The sequence below is a fragment of the Myotis lucifugus genome, unplaced genomic scaffold, assembly GCF_000147115.1.
Source record: "Myotis lucifugus unplaced genomic scaffold, Myoluc2.0 scaffold_90, whole genome shotgun sequence".
Taxonomy (NCBI): domain Eukaryota; kingdom Metazoa; phylum Chordata; class Mammalia; order Chiroptera; family Vespertilionidae; genus Myotis; species Myotis lucifugus.
Window position 1 is genome coordinate 3900367 of NW_005871138.1, and position 17219 is coordinate 3917585.

The 17219-nt window shown below is 41.3% G+C and overlaps 1 protein-coding gene across 4 annotated transcripts in view; it reads right to left on the minus strand.

Moving 5' to 3' along the window:
* Nucleotides 1-12891, minus strand: part of YWHAB (tyrosine 3-monooxygenase/tryptophan 5-monooxygenase activation protein beta) — a 21749-nt gene extending 8858 nt beyond the window's left edge. The window contains exon 1 of one of the 4 annotated variants that reach the window (XM_023756249.1): nucleotides 12708-12891. Coding sequence is in view for 2 of the 4 variants with exons in the window: in XM_023756248.1 (XP_023612016.1) it covers nucleotides 2819-2839 (21 nt within the window). In the remaining 2 variants the exon portion in view is untranslated. Of the gene's footprint in view, nucleotides 1-2818; nucleotides 2991-12707 lie in introns of those variants that run through there. The other 3 variants (XM_006091413.3, XM_023756248.1, XM_023756250.1) reach the window with 3 other exon arrangements.
* Nucleotides 12892-17219: the final 4328 nt, after the last annotated feature.

Here is a 17219-nt window from a genome sequence, read left to right on the forward strand (position 1 = left end):
TATATATATATATATTTATATGTACATACACACACACACACACATATATATATACACATACATACATACATATATATGGTATAAAGATTTAAGACTCTGAAAATGGTTAATAATTTTAAAATAGCAAAGGAAATATAAGCCTTATTCACAAACTGGTTTTGCCTTAAAAGTCATTTCTGTATTTTCAAGGGAGAAATTCTACAGATGGCTGTACCACATAAAAGTATTTTATGAGATGGAACACAATGATAAGATACACCCCAAACCTAGACAATTCAAAGAGTTGTTTTTTTAGTTCAGAACTATGGTATTTCTTCCCCCTGCTTATTACCTAAATCATATTCAGAGCTGTGTTTTATATAAGGCTCACTAACTCTAAGCTTACACTCAGTGAAAAAGTCTCACCTTGATCCATTTGACATCTTTACCCACATCACTAGAATGAGACTATGAGAGTTAATAATCCTCACAAAATATTCCATTTGCTCTCCTACATTTCCTGGCAACCCTTGCATGTAGGAGGGGGTCACACAATTAGTTCTGTCCAATGAAATATAACTAGAAATGATGCTACTTCCAGGCTGAAACTGCTAAAAGCCTGTGTGGTTCATCAGACTCTCTTCTTACAGCAGCCACTTAGAAGGCCATGTGTTCTAGATGGTGCTGTCCCAAAACAGTGGAGTTCCTGTAACCCGAGTCTGTAAGGTGAAGGAACTCCTGCAGACCTGCACTGGACATGCAATGTGAAAAAGAAACAAACTTTTGTTGGGTTACGTCATTGACATGGCGAGGCTGTTTGTTACCACAATACAACCTAGTCTACTCTAAGCACATCAAAAAACCCTACTATTGGAAGGGGGAGGGGGGGAGGACAGTATTACGGTAACTATAATACTGTCAACAATAATATATATATATATGCTATTCACCATCTTAAAATTATATACTCTCTCAATATGTCTAACTTTCTTGACCATAAAGTCTTTGAGATCAGGACACTATTTCCATCATTAAATAACCCTACTTAATTGTTCCTAAAAGAGGGAAACAGAAAGAAGGCAACTTTCAATGAACTTTAGAAATTTCCCAGTCTGTAGACTAATTCAAAGTCAGCAGTCACTTAGTGGTCCACTCCAAATTCATAAAACAGCACCTATGCAACTCTACGTAGTAAAGATTCCAGTTAATAAAGTACTGGCCAAAAGCCAATTCAGAGCTGAGCCATCCCATGCATATTATAAAAGAGTAATAGAGAAATACAAAGGATCAACACTGCTGAAGGAGACCTGGAAACTCTTCGGCCCTACTAGACCCGCCAAGTAAGATGCACACCTCTTCCACCCCTTCCCAAACATTAAAGTTAAATCATACCTCTTTAAAGAATCCTGACTCTCCTTGGGACCTCCCAAATGTACACATTCTATTTCTCAAAATAAAATGGGATCTTTCTGGTTTGGGGACAACTATTTCAAGCTTCTTTGGGATCACTACAAGAGCTCTTGGAGATTGAGAACCCATCATGATATGGAAAGATTGACCACACGCCTTAAATGAAGTATGAATCTATTTTAAAAATTTGAATTACACATACAAAAACAACTTACAACAAGCAAAAGCCATAGCTAAATGTCCTAATGCCTGCTGCTTATGTAACTTTTGACTTATATAACATGGATTCTGAAGCAGCAAGACCAATTTCAACAGGAAATGAGTTACACAACACCCAGCAGTTTGCAGGAAGGCAGCAGACAACAGAGAAATTAAATTGTTCCTACTTCTACATCTATAATAAACCTCCCATGCGCCTTTCCCTAGTCTCACTACTTTCAGTCTCTCATTATCTTTAGCCCACTTCATGTCTTTGCTACCAGACCCATTCTTCATTCTTGACACTCTGATCAAGTCGCTTCCTGCTCAAATTCCTTTAAAGCCCCCTCCTGCCAATCGCAGTCCAATTTCTCCCACCAGTGAGGGCTTTCCAACCCATCTTTCCCAGACTTTCCCCAAAACATGCCTTCCATGCAATACCTACTTCTCTGGCAAAATGGTTTTCTTACATACGAAGTATTCTTTTCTGTCTTTGTTCACCAAGCCACTCCTCTACCTGGAATGTCCTTTTCCATCTACTCTGCATACACAATTCTTCCCAAGCATGACTCACATGTCATCTCCTCCATGAAGCCTTTTCATAAGCTACTACGCCTGAGCTATTTAATATGATAGCCACTAGCCACACATGGCTAATGTCAGATGTTTAAATTATAATATTTGAAATATGGAGTTAAATTTTTATAAAGTATTAAAATTAATTTCACTTGTTTTTTACTTTATAACCTTACCACAAGATAAATTTAAACTACATATGGCTCACATTGTATTTCTATTGGACAGCATTACTCTAAACTAAAAATATTCTCACAAAGCATTTCCTGTATACCTCTCTTAAAGTTTTATCACATTTCTTTAGTACCAAAATTATTTGTGTATATTCCTTAAATTTAAATCCCTTACACCACCATAAACTCCTTGAGGGCATATCCCCCACAGTACCTTGCACATAATCGGTATAAACAAAAATATCTGCTGAATAAATGACAGATCCCCAAATGAAAAAACAGCAAAACTGCAACCTTGGTAGAACTCTCTCTTCTTAAATAATTCAAAGCACCTATTCTTCATAAGCACATTAAATCCTTCTTACATTTGTACCTCATCCCTTATATTTCTGGCACCTACTTCAAAATTAGTCATGCCTCTACCCTTACTCCATAACTTTCAATGACTCTCTTTTGGCTACTCCATCAAATCTAAACTCTACCTGGCTTTCGAAGTCCTTCATAACTTGGCTTTTCCAGACCTGTTAAGACTTTCTCTTCCAGTATTCTCCAACATGCACCTTTCTCCCAGGCTGGACATCACTGAATACTCTATAAATGCCATGATCAAACATGCCTAAAATTGCTTCTTATCTCTGGTTTCTCTTTCCATGGTTTCAGTTACCGGAAGTCAAATGCAGTCTGAAAATATTAAAAAGAAAATTCCAGAAATAAACAATTTGTAAGTTTTAAAATGCGAGCCACTGTGAGTAGTGTGATGAAATCTCATGACACCTGGCTCGGTACTACCAGGACATGAATCATCCCTTTGTCCAGAGACTCTAGCCAAAGACATTACCTGCCCGTTAAGTCACTTAGTAGATGTCTCCATTATCAGATCAGTTATAGAGAGAAAGAGTAAGACCACATTCACATAACTTTTATTACAGTAGATTATTATAATTGTTCTATTTTGTTACTAGCTATTGTTGTTAATTTCTTACTGTGCCTAATTTGTAAATTAAACTTTATCATAGCTATCATTATGTAAAGGGAAAAACGTAGTATATATGGAGTTTGGTACTACCTTTGGTACTATCCACAGGGTCTTGGAACATATCCTCCGAGGATAAGGGGGAACTACTATAGTTCATTTCATCTAGAATATCCTATTTACTTCCTGTCTATGCAAACTCCATCCATCTAGGACCAGAAGGCCTTCCCTGATTACCCCATCCCCAACTTATCTACCTTGCCTATGAACCCAAATACACCTGTAGCCTATTACACAGTCTAGGGTTTCTCTATACCTCATTCTATGTCTTCTATGCTAAAGATGATGAGCAGTGTGCATGTCCTCAAAAGAAAAGCTTTACATTTGTTTCTCATTTAATGCCTAAAATAGGCCAATCACAAAATTAATGCTCAAGTAAGTATCTGTGAATTTTTTAAATAAATCATTACCGGGAGAGCAGAAAGAACACTGGCTACATATATGTGGTATGGTGGAAAGACAACAGGACTATGTGTAAGAGCAGGATCTACCACTACACAGCCACATGAGCTTATTCAATCTCACCGTCTTCCAATCTATAAATTGGAAACAATAGCTTCTACCTCAGAAAAGGTGGTACTGTGAAGATGAGGGGCAGAGAATTAAAGAATAAATACATGGAGGGGGCGTGTCAAAGGAGGAAAGGGGGACAGCTGTAATACTTTCAACAATAAAGATAAATTATTTTAAAAAGAATAGTAAGTACAAAATTTTTTAAAAATGCATAGTGCATATCATACTTCTCAGAGTGCCTATACATCACAAAATATGAGCTTGGAATTTTTTTTTTTTTAATATACAAACCATGAGAAGGAAAAGGAAGTCCAGATTAATCCTGTACAGGAAGTGAATATTATAATGTTTACATTATATATAAGACTTCACCCCTCAATGTCCTCAAAATGGACACAAATGTTAACTGTAAGTTTTATTCAGTAGTTCCTAATTGAATTTTCTAGATGTTAGGTTTATAATCAGGACTTACTTTTCTTCTGAGACTTTGAAGAAAGGTTCCAGACCAAGATAAACGAGAGCCTTTATTTTGCCTTCTAAAAGGCCTTAAAAGACTGCAGTCCGTCATCAGGCCTGGCACCAACAGCAAAGTCAAGATAGCAAAGCAGAACAATTTATTAGAGACCGAAAGAGGTCTAACCCTGCAGTAGGCCAAAGATTTCCTTATGCTGGCATAGATCAAGAAGACACCGGCATGCTCCAGAACAGGATTGCTCAAGCACAGCCATATAATGACGACGGCTGTCGGGCTGTTCAAAGCCACTAGATGTGGCACTTCAGAGGCAATCTAAATATCCAACAGGGGAGTGGTTCAAAGAGAGAGAAATGTTACAAGATTACATGGCCATCAAAAGAAGAGATTCAACCCTAGCCAGTTTTTCTCAGTGGTTAGACCCTTGGACTGAAGGGTTCCGGGTTTGGTCAAGGGCATGTACCTCGGGTGCAGGCTTGGTTCCTGGCCCTGGTCGGGATGCATGTGGGAGGCAACCAATGGATGTGTCTCTCACATCAATGTTTCTCTCTCTCTGTTTCTCCCCCTCCCTTCCATTCTCTCTCTCTCTCTCTCTCTCTAAAAAAAAAAAAAAAAAAAAAAAAAATCAATGGAAAAAAATATCCTTGGGTGAGGATTATAAAAAAACAAAGGAAGAGCCTTAGCCAGTTTGGCTCAGTGGATAGAGCGTCGGCCTGTGGACTGAAGGGCCCCGGGTTCAGTTCTGGTCAAGGGCACATGCCGGGGTTGCGGGCTCGATCCCCAGTGTGGGGTGTGCAGGAGGCAGCCGATAAATGATTCTCTCTCATCACCGATGTTTCTCTCTCTCTCTCTCTCTCTCTCTCTCTCTCTCTCTCCCTCTCCCTTCCTCTCTCTGAAAGCAGTAAAAATAAAAAATAAAAATAAAAAGAAAAAGAGAGAAGGGATTTAATGTCATAGAAATATCTGTTAAAGAGATATAAAGAAGGGGAGGGTAAATGTGCATCACAACATTTCATCTTTGTAAAGTATCTCCTAAAAAACATTATGAAGAGTAATTCTACAGATAGCCATGAAATACCAGTGGCCAGAAGGAGACATTCAAGAATAAGAAAAAAATAAAAAATAAAGGGCTCTCTATCCATTGTTAATCGATGTTTTCTTTTTTAAAAAAAAGCATTGCAAAAAGCAAGAGTTGAAAATGACAGCTGTGGCTTTTGGAAGTATTAATTTTCACCTATGTTGTGTTTTCAAGGAAAACAAATCCTCAATTTAATTGAATTTAATAATTGTTGTAAGTTTAAAGCGAGGATTCTATATCTATTTATTATGTGTCAGGATTACTGAAGCTCTAATACAAAACAAATCTGAGTGGGATCTGACTCACGTTGGGTGACCTTGGGCATAGCACAATGGAAAGCCCTACATACAACAAATCTGAGCTTCTAAAAGAAATTAGGTGACTTTTAAAATAACTTTTCTGAATCTCGGTTTCCTAAAATGTTAAAAGGAGACATTTATAACTAACAAACAAGATGGTGTACATGAAATGAGAAGACAGCACATATCAAAGCTGCTCCTTGGAGAAGGAACCAGGCTAGAATGAGAGGGAACAGGTGGTTTAAACATGACTGGGTCCTGACTGGCTTTATGGGTTGGGATGGGGTTTTATTCAGAAGAGAAAAAGGGAACTCCTCACAGGGACCAAAAACATAGATGCATGAAAAAAGTACATTCTGTTTTTCTAGATGAACGAGAAATCAAAGGCCAAGGTAGATACAGAAATGAGAACAGTTATCAATCTAGAGAGAGGAAACTGAGAGGAACATCTTAAAAATCTAGGCTCAAAAGTTTGCATGGGGTAAGGAATTGACAATAAATTCTGAAAAACATTCACAGATGTACCATTCCAGATAGAACACCCATAGCGCCATAAAGAAAGTTACAGCTCTGGAGTCATTCTGCTGAAGGAAGAAGAGATGCCAAGCTCCTGCAGGACAAGGATGGACTGAGGAAATCAGTGGAACCAGGTGGTTAGTGGGTGTCACCCAGTAAAAGTATTCCTGGCTCTTAAAGAAAACTACTCACTGAAAATCACCCATTCTAAAAATGTCTGTGTGCCATTCTACACATAAAATTCAGAGTCCTGTAATAAATTTAATTCCATTCAATCATTTGCAGGCTCTTTGATAGAAAATGAAACACAGCATTTCTGAAATACCAAGTCATTAGCATGATGTCCAGAGAACATGATTGTGGAGGGAAACTGCACTTTTATTTGAAAATCCTTTGCCTCTCTCACATCAGTTGTTGAATATCATTAACTGTGTCCAATTAGTCAAAATTAAACCTAAAACAATGGAGGTGGTAAGTGATAAGCCCAAGGTCACACAATGTGAATCAGTGGCAGGTGACAATAAACTGATCTCCTGGCTTTAAGTGATTGATCAAAAAAGACAATATACTAATTATGATCCATAAAGACAGCCCAATTGGTCGACCTTGGGAATCGGGTTCAAAAGCTTTGCGCCCACTAACAAAATGGGAGTGACCCAGTCCAATTGACCAGTATCACACATGAACTCCAGAGGTTATTGGATCTCTGAGTCTTTTTTTATCATGCATTAAATAGGCAAACCAACTTATTAATAGGGCTTTTGTAAGGAATAAATTTGTTCCCAATACAAAACATTTAACACAGTCTCTGCACTATGTAAGCACTCACATGTCAGCCACAGTAGATTCCATACAAAAGTCTAACAAATGGTCAACAGTTGAAGAGACACTTACATGCCTCATTTCTTTTAAATTCAGACAGCTTTCCTCAAAGACTTCTATAAAGAAAAGCATGCTCATTTACCCTGCTTAGTTCTACAACAGCAGTTACCACAGTTTACTGTAAACGTCTGTGGGCTCCCACACTGGATTGTAAGCTTCAGGTAGGAACCTAGACTTTTATCTGTGGTGCCCAACACATAGCACAACGCCTGTCATGCTGAATATGAAACTTTTTGATCAATTGATGCACTTTTTTGAGGATCTGAACAGGCTATTTCTATTTCCTATGCAGGAAGACCACATCTGTCCTACAAAATACAGACTATATTTCTACTCTGTCTTAGGTTACTTTCATTCTTTTTTTTTTTAAGATTTTTATTTATTTCAGAAAGGAAGGGAGAGGGAGATAGAGATAGAAACATCAATGATGAGAATCATTGATCGGCTGCCTCCTGCATGCCCCCTACTGGGGATTGAGCCCACAACCTGAGCATGTGCCCTTGACCAGAATCGAACCTGGGACCCTTGAGTCCGCAGGCCGACGCTCTATCCACTGAGCCAAACCAGCTAGGGCTACTTTCTTTCTTTTTAAAAATGAATTTATTGGGTAACCTTGGTTATTACATTATATGTTTCAGGTGTACAATTTTTTATGAAACATCATCTGTATATTGTATTGTGCACTCACCACCCAAAATCTAGTCTCTTTCCGTCACCAAACGTTTAGCATCCCTCCACCCTTTCCCTCTGTTGTCTGTATCTATGAGTTTGTTGTTTTTTATTTTTAAAAAGAGCCACTTCAGTTCCAATCAGAAGACACTACACTTTTTGACTGTTTCTCAGCTACCAACAGATGGAAACTGAGCTTCCACAAATCCTTGAAATACTTTGTGTCCATCTCTCAAAAGTCCAATCAGCTATACAAAAAGCCATACCAGCTAAATGGTCTAGTAAAGAAAACCAAAAAAAAAAAAAAAAAAAATCCATTAATTATGGTTTGCCTAAATGTGCAAAGCACTAAGAATTTATATCAACTCATTCAATCCTGAGAACGTCACTGTCCCTTTTATAGATTCCAAGACTTACCTGCCCAGGGTCACAAAGTAAATCCAGTACCTGGCTCTTTCCTCTATGTGGCACTACTCCTAAAGATCAACTATGATTTTCAATGCTAATTTAATAAAAAGATAGAATGAACAATTTTTCAAAGATTCTTCAAAAGGTATTACAGTGAGATCTGAGAACTGGCCTTAATTCATCTAGCTTTAAAAGCCAAAATCAAATTAAGCAATTAGAAACAGCATATGCCAGAAATTCACCAGACTGTTAAGCTTTCAGGTAAGATTTACGGACAAACAGTAACAACGGCCAGGGCTCACATGTACTTTATTGTCGCCTCCAATCTCTGTCCAGGTCAAGGCCATTCAGAAATAACTTTTATTGTTGGCTCTCTAAGGGAAAACAATGAAATAAACTTACATAATAGAGGAATGGCCAACTTTTTAAAAAAGTCATTTCACTCCAACTCTGCTGGGAATGACTTGTTCTCTAGAGGGTGTCAATCAATTTCATTTCATTTTAAGTATTACAAATACATAACGATGCCTATATTAGATCCTTTAGCAGAGAAAGCAGTTAAGGTGATTGGATTTTAACATGCACATCACAAAATATATTCATCTATATTTCCTTCCTAAGTATTCCCCTTAGAAAAATTCCTTCAGAATCCAATTCTGTTAGTTTCTCCATCATGACGTATAGATGATACTAAGATCATATTCATATTGAGACCAAGATGGTTCCAAACCTTAAAATTAATTATACAATTAATTTCTTGTTTCCTGGCTAGTGAATTGTAACTTCTCCCTAGAAAAATGTAGGAACCCAGAAATTTAAAGTTGCTTAACAGCCTGGCCACGGTGGTTCAGTGGTTGAGCATCGAGCTATGAACCAGGAGGTCACTGTTTGATTACCGGTCAGGGCACATGCCCGGGTTGTGGACTCGATCCCCAGTGTGGGGCATGCAGGAGGCAGCCGATCAATGATTCTCTCTCATCATTGATGTTTCTATCTCTCTCTCTCTACCCCTACCTTTCTGAAATCAATAAAGACATATATTTTTTTAAAGTTGCTTTACTAGGAAATTTTAGTTCATTCTCTAAGGCAGCGGTTCTCAACCTGTGGGTCGCGACCCCTTTGGGGGTCGAACGACCCTTTCACAGGAGTCGCCTAAGACCATCGGAAAACACACATATAATTATATATTGTATTTGTGATTAATCACTATGCTTTAATTATGTTCAATTTGTAACAATGAAATAGGGGGTCACCACAACATGAGGAACTGTATTAAAGGGTCGCGGCATCAGGAAGGTTGAGAACCACTGCTCTAAGGTATCCATCCCCATTTAAAGGAAAACAACTTAGTTTGATGTCACCGAAAAAGCAGGCAGCATACCAGGATGTTATAATTTAGAACTTTCTGTCTACTCATCTCCTCCTCCCTAACAAAATATGAAAAATCTAAAACTCTACAAAAAGGTAATATGATAAAGAAAAATCAATAAAGGTGGCCCTCAACAATGAAGGTTTAAATAAATAAATAAATAAATAAGGTCCTGACTAAATTCAACTAGATGAAGAACCTAGGACTGGGTAAATCCACAAAGTAACTAATTCGTTTTCTCTCTAATATGAAGCAAATACTAGAAAAAATGGTCTTTCACAAGCAGTATCATTCCTTCAAGCCAGAATATATATACTCCCCCTCAACAAATTACATTGTACCTATTTTCAAAAATAATTAAAATTCCTATTAGACACAATTACGGTGTACACTTGAAAGATATATATATGTGTGTCCTACTGCGAGTAGAAACCTATCATTAGAGCCAGACTGCCTGGGTTTGATTCCTGGCTCCAACACTTACCTTGTGCTGTATTTCCCTACGAAAATGATTTAAGTTCTTTGTGCTTCAGTTTCTTCATCTGTAAAATGAGGCTAACAGTACTTACCTATCACTGGCAGTTATAAAGGGTTATTGAATGTGTAAAGTGCTTAGAACAAAGTTTGGCACATAGTAAGAAATTAAGTGGTGGATATTATTATTACACACTAATTGTTTGATGCTACCTCATCAGTTGGTGAATGATGAACGGATAAACTCCATATGTGTCTATGCTATATAGCATGTGTCTAATCTATATATTCGTATCTTCATTTATATGTTCAAATAACATTTTTTTATTAAATACCTACTATATCCCAGATCCTTATTTTAATTATTGAGTTTGTCACAATAACACATTAAAGACTATTACCATTTGCATTATACAGATGAGAAAACGTGCTAGAAAGATTGGAGATGCCAGACACAAAATTAGGTTCTGTTAATACTATGTCAATTTTTGAAAGCAGCATGTACAAAAAGGTTGGATCTCATCAGAATGCAACTGGAGGAAAAAAAGAAAGCCATTAACAGTGAACTTAGTGATTAGAAAACAAAACCAAATGCTTATATTTAACAATCTACAGTCTGTAAAAAGCCTCACAACTCTGGAGCTAGAGAAACTAAGAGATTAAGCAGCAGGCTGAAAATCACAGCTAGAAAATGCTACAGGCAAGACCTGAATCAAATTGATCTGGCTCCAAGTGTAGTGCTCATTCTGCTTCTATATCCATAGTCAAATGGGCAAAATGCATTTACTGCTGTGGCCCCAAAATCTGGAGACTCTGCCTTGGGAGCTGGCATCATGGGAATGTGCTCAGCCTGGTTTGATGGAGGCTGCCTCCCGGATCTATAGAGCTCCAATTCTAAAATGGCTTCAAGCACTGCATGATGGGAAATGTACAGAAGATTATAGGGTAGGAGCCATACCCCAGGGGCTGACAGTCCATAAATATTTACTACTGATGAATGAAGATATTCAATCTGAAAACCAGGTGTGTGGTCTCTAGGCTAAATCACCTCACCTGTCATAAAGACTCCATCTGTAAGATGGGTGAATGGTTTCTTATCTCTTTGAAAGGAGGGGCTAGGAAAATAATTCAGCAGTTGCTACTGAATTATTAGCCTTCTATTTTGAAGACCACAGGTTACAATTCTAATTTGGGTCCAGAAAATGGACAGGTTTTATCCTTATCATCCTGTGTGCTGCTAAGGACATAGAAAATGAGGGCTCAGGTAACAGAGATACATACTCCAAAATTAGGAATGGGGTGTATTGGAAGTGTTTAAGAAGAAAATCACTAAGAACCAAGTAATATTTATACATTTAAGTTTCTAACAGGAAAATGCAAAAAAAAAACCACAAAAACCCTGAGTAGCCACATGTTCTGTTCTAGAAACTGCACATATGTGTGGTTTCATTCGAACAATTGAGACAGAGAAATGCAATTTTTATATTCTTACAAGAAATGCTTCATCTTTCTGTTTGGGCTCCTGTGGCCTCCTGATTTTATATGTTCATAGCACCATCTTGACAAATCCTATCTCCCACACAGGGCAAGTAAAATCAGAGCCTGATGCTATCTACCCTTACCAAAGAGAAGAGCAGTGAAGGCAAGGACACGAGACATGAATTCTTAGAGAAAGGTTGGCAAATTGTCTTACCAATACTGCCACCTTTGAAAACCTCATTACATGCAGAATTCTCCATTTGCAATAGACAAAGATGTACTCATCAGATGAAGACAAGGGCCCCAAATCACTTCCACCCTTCCCTACCACCAGGGAGGCCATCAGGCAAATTTCAATCCTAAAAACATGCTAACACACAGTATGGGGGAATTTTGGGCGAGGACACAAAAGGCTCTGGCATTAATGACGGTAAATACCGTGGGAAAATATTCGATTCTCAGCCTCTGACATTTTTTCCCCACTGAGGATCCGATCTGACTCAGTAACCGGTTCCAACAAATGCATTTTCTTGATGCAAACCTCAACCCTGTGCTTCCCAGGGAATCTCGGGTCCCACCGGGCTCCAAAACCAGAGAACGATGATGAAAAATGGCTTTGCTGCAAAGGGGGAGGGGGGTTATCTCTCTGCTCTCTCCCAAGGTTAAACCCCTTACTCATCCTGGGGGAGTCAAGCAGGCGCACGGAGGCTCGAGAACTCGCCCGCATTTGGTTCAATTTTAATTTCTGGAAACCGGAAAGCAAGGAGCAGGGGTGACAGGGCTGAAAACGTCGGATCTCAACACCCAAGGTGCAGGGAGGAGTCGCGCGGGGATCGAAACTGGGCAGTGAGGCAGGGTCCGGGTGCGCGCCCCGCTATCCCTTCCGGTCCGGTCCGGAGCCGCACCCAACCCCCCGGGCAACCCCTTGGCGGCGAGGGCGGACGGGCCTCTCCCGGGAGCCGAGGGGCCCGGCCCCCGAAACCAGGGGAGGGGCCCCCCGCCGAAGCCCGGGCCCCCCCCCCCAGGGGGACCCCGCGGGGCCTGAGGAAGGGCCCCCCCCCCTTCTCCTGGGAGCCCACCCGGGGGTCGCCCTGGTCGCCGCCGCCACCCCCCGCGAGTGGGGGAGCTTCGGGCTTTGGGCCCCGGGGGGCCCCCGGGCAGGCCCCGCACCGCACTCACCGTGGGAGGTCGGCAGGGGCAAAGACGATGGCGAGCGGAGCTCCGAGCCGCGGCGACCGCTTCCTTCCCAGGCCCACTCCTCAAGCAGCGGCGGCGGCTGCAGCGGCGGCACGGCAGCTACCCCGGCTCCGGAATCGGCGGCGGCGGTGGCGGCAGCTCCACTTCCGCTCCGGTCACCACTTCCGCTCCGGCCCGAGCCCCGCCCCGTCCCCTGCGCCGTCTCCTCATTGGGCGAGCGGGGCACGGGGTTGCCCCGGCCGCCCTAGAGGGGCGCTGACGGAGGGAGGAGGAAGCGGACCGGAGGGCCGGGAGGCCGCGGGCGCGGGAGGGCGGAGGGCGTGGGCCCGGAGCGAGAGGGAGGCGGGCGGAGGGGGGCGGAAATAAGGGCGGGGGAGCGGAAAGAGGAGGTGGGAGGGGAAGGGGCGGTGTGTGGGGGAGGGTCAAGGACTGGGCCGTGTAGGAACCTGGAGAACTGGGCGCGGCTCGGGGCTGGGCGGGCCCGAGGCCGGCTCTACTTAGGCTAACACTCGCGGGGGCCAGGCCGAGGGACTCCGAGGTCCTCGGTTCGCACCCCACCCAAAACGTAATCGCCACGGTGTCGGAGGCAGACATCTGCCCCTTTCGCTCTGTCCGTTGGGAAACTGGACCTAGGGAAGGACAGAAATTGCTCATTCCTAAATTTTCTTTTAATCCTCTGTTCAGTCCTTCAGGGTACTTAGCATTTCCTCCTTTGTGGACTGAAGAGGTGCCAGAAATTGAACCCGTAAAGGTCTGTTTTTGAAGTGTCTATGATCTCTTCATTGAATACTCCGCTTCCCCAGCTCTTAGAGGAAGCTTACGGAAAGGTCTCTCCATTATTAACATTCTCTTCCTCCCAAGGCAGTTGACTTTTTTTTTTTTTAATTGAACGTATTGGGATGATATTGGTTAGTAAATTATATAGGTTTCAGGTGAAGGAGGTTGACAAATTCTTCAAATGCCTCTCACCTCCTCTTCCTTTCATCCAGTCTTTCAACAAATGGCTATTGAGCAGACGGGGTGCTTAGTGTTGGAGACACAGCAAGAACAGGACAGAGGGGGCCTGGCCTTGGAGCGCACAGTCTGGGAGGAGAAAGAACAAAGTGAATAGGTCTTTGTCATCTCTCCTTTACCCTGACTCAGCTTAATGATAGATTTCTAACTCATCACTTTACCCTCAGCCCTGCCCCCATCGACTCCCAAAGCGATCTCTTAAACGTGCTATTCTAACCCTGTCCCTTTCTTGCTTAAATCCTTCGGTGATGACTCAGACCTGGAAGATCATTGATAAGCACCTTGAGTGTGACAGGGTTCTCCAAAAGCTGCCCTTACCCTTTAGCCTTCCCCAGCTCTTTGTCCCCTAACATAAAACCCCAGTTCGACTGGATGATTCCTCCTCCTCCCAATGTGCTTGCTCCAGTATTTCTAAACCGTTGGAGATATTTCTGTGAACAGAAATCTGCATCTCTGCCTTGTCTGGTAACACTGTGTCCACATTTCTGTGTGGCAACATTTGGCTCAAGCCAAGGAGTGGCTGCCCACTCTAGATCAGGCATGGACTTTTCCGAGTGCCAGGGACCCCTCCTGATCCAGTCTGCTTTCCTCGCTCATGTTATCTGTCCTATAGGCATTTGTGCCAGTCACCCCTCATCCCACCTTTTAACTTGAACAAGATTGAAAGAGTGTTGTGTAATGAAAACAGCATGGATTTGACATCAAAACCACAGGATCTGAACCCCGGGAAAGTTTCTCAGTGCAAAAACTTCCCCGTGGGGATATCCAGAGACTGCTCAGGTTGAAATAAGCCTTAGTGTGATGTGACTGTGCCTTATGCCCTGATCCAGAAAATAGCCTAGTGGGTCACAGGGCTTGTGGTGATTACACCACAAATGACATCATCCGTGTACGGAGGGAACAGAAGTACCCTTTTGCCAGGCATCCCTGGGCGCCTGCTAATGTGTTGCATGGGTTCCCTGCTTTCACCATCTCTGCATTCTGGGCCAGGGGTCAGCAAACCACAGCTATTAACTGACAGAGACACAAAGAGATACTAACATACACTGCGGTGGATGCAGCCATCACAATATACCGTATTTTACCGTGTATAAGATGCTATTTTTTTCTAAAATCGTTAGATTGAAAATCAAGAGGCATCTTATACACGAAAGTCAGCTGAGGGGGGAGCCACGCAAGTGCATAGCTGCCCTTACCTGGTCAAACAGACTTCCTCCAATCACGAGTCTTATTATTATTGACTTCAGCTAATGCTGTAATTGGAGGTGGAGGTGGAGAGTGGGCAGATGCAAAAGGGACCAGAGCATTCTGAGCCCATAAAGATGTCAAAAAAATAAAAAGATACTAAATACCAGTAAGTGATTCTCTTACTCTGCAAAATTCAAACTGAATGTAATCAGTTATACAAAAGAGCATGGAAATAGAGCTGCAGAGAAAAAAAATTGGACCTCTTCCCACTGAATGTATGAGCAGACAGTGGAGAAAACAGGAAGAACAACTCTTTAAAATGCCCAAAAAGAAGAAGGCCTTAAGAGGAAAACCAGCAACATGCTTTAAATATTGATTTCTTAATTTTGGGTTGGAAAAGTGGGGGGTGTCTTATACATGGGGGTTTCTTATACACGGAAAAATAAGGTATGTGCCCAGGATATTATGGGAGCCTGGGATAAGGGCACCTAACCCATCTTGGGAATGTGGTGGGAGAGTAGGAAAGACTTCCTGAAAGAAGTGATACTTGAACCTTAGAGTCCATATTGAATTTTTTAAAAATTCATAAATTTTATTTTTTTAGAACAGCTTTAGGTTTACAGAAAAAGTAACCAGAGGATACAGTTCCCATATACCCAATCTCTCCCATCCACTGTTTCCCCTATTATTAAAATCTTACATTATGTGGTACATTAGTTACAATTTATAAACTAATGTTGATGCATTATTATTAATTAAAGTCCACAGTTTACATTAGGGTTTATTCTTTTTGTTGTATAGGTCTATGGAGTTTGATACATGCATAATGTCAGGCACTTGGCATTCCGGTATCATATAGAACAGACTCGCTGTCTTAAAAATCCCTGTGCTTCAACTATTCAAACCCCACTCCCTCCTTCACCCCAACCCTTGGCAATAACTTCTCTTATACTTCTTAGTTTTGTCTTTTTCAGATGTTATATAGTATATAGCCTTTACTGACGATTCTTTCATTAAGCAATGTGATTCTTTCATGTTTTTTCATGGCTTAAGAACTCATTGCTTTTTATCGCTGAGTATTATTCCAGTTTATGAATGTTCCCGTTTCTCCATTTATCGACTGTTTTGGATTGACTTATGTCCTCCAAAAAGATATGTTGAAATCCCAATCCATGGTACCTATGGATGTAACCTTATTTGGAAAAGAGCCTTTGTAGATGTAATCAAGGTGAGGTCTTCAGGGTGGGTTCTAATCCTATATGTCCTTATAAGAAGAAAATGGCATGGGGAGACACACAGGGGAGATGACAGAGGCAGTGATTGAAGGGATGCAGCTACAAGCCAAGGAATGCCAAGGATCCATAGCCACCATCAGAAAGTGGGAAGATGCAAGAAAGGATTCTACCAGCGTCTCAGAAGGGCATGGACCTGCTAAAACTTTGATTTCAGACTTCTAGCCTCCAGAACTGTGAGAGAATACATTGGGTTGTTTTAAGGCATCCGGTTTGTGGCACTTTGTTAGCAGCTATAGGAAACTGATCCCCCTCCTGGGGGACATCTTGAGTCAGCTTTTGATGAATAAAGCTGCTATAAACATCTATGTACAGGTGTATGAGTGGACATAAGGGTTCAACTCTTGGGTGAGTACCTGGGAGCATAACTACTAGATTGCATGTTAAAACTATGTTTAGCTTTGTCAGAAACTGTCTTCCCAAGTGTCTGTACCATTTTGCATTTCCACCGGCAATGAAAGGGAGTTCCCGGTGCTCCGTATTCATGCCAGCATTTGGTATTGTCGGGCATTGGTTTGTTCTGTCTTGTTTTTCATTTCAGCCATTCTTACGTAGACATGTAATGGAAGAACCTGGTTTGTCTCTCCAAAAGTTTCCTTTTGTTCCTAATATTCTGAAATTTCATGATTAATGGCCTTGATGTAGTAGGTCCCCTTCCTTCCCTGTTTCCTTTATTTCCCTCCCTCCCTTCCTTTTCCCCTTCCCTTTCCCTTTTCTTCCATTTCTTCCCTCCCTTCTTTCTTCCTCTCTTTCACTTTTTATTATGACCATTTTCAAACACAAAAGTAGAGAGAATAGTGCAGTAAATGTTTTACTAGTTTTAGTTTGCTATTTAGTTTACCATCACCTAGTTTTAGTTTACTATTCTAAGTCAGGGTGGGGAGGGGGGTTTTGTTTTAAAGTCACCATAGCTATGGCTCAGAGGTTAGGTTGATACTGATCACATGAAGCTGGGGACCCGGCACTGGATGGGGGAGTCTGGACACTGACATTTGGCTCA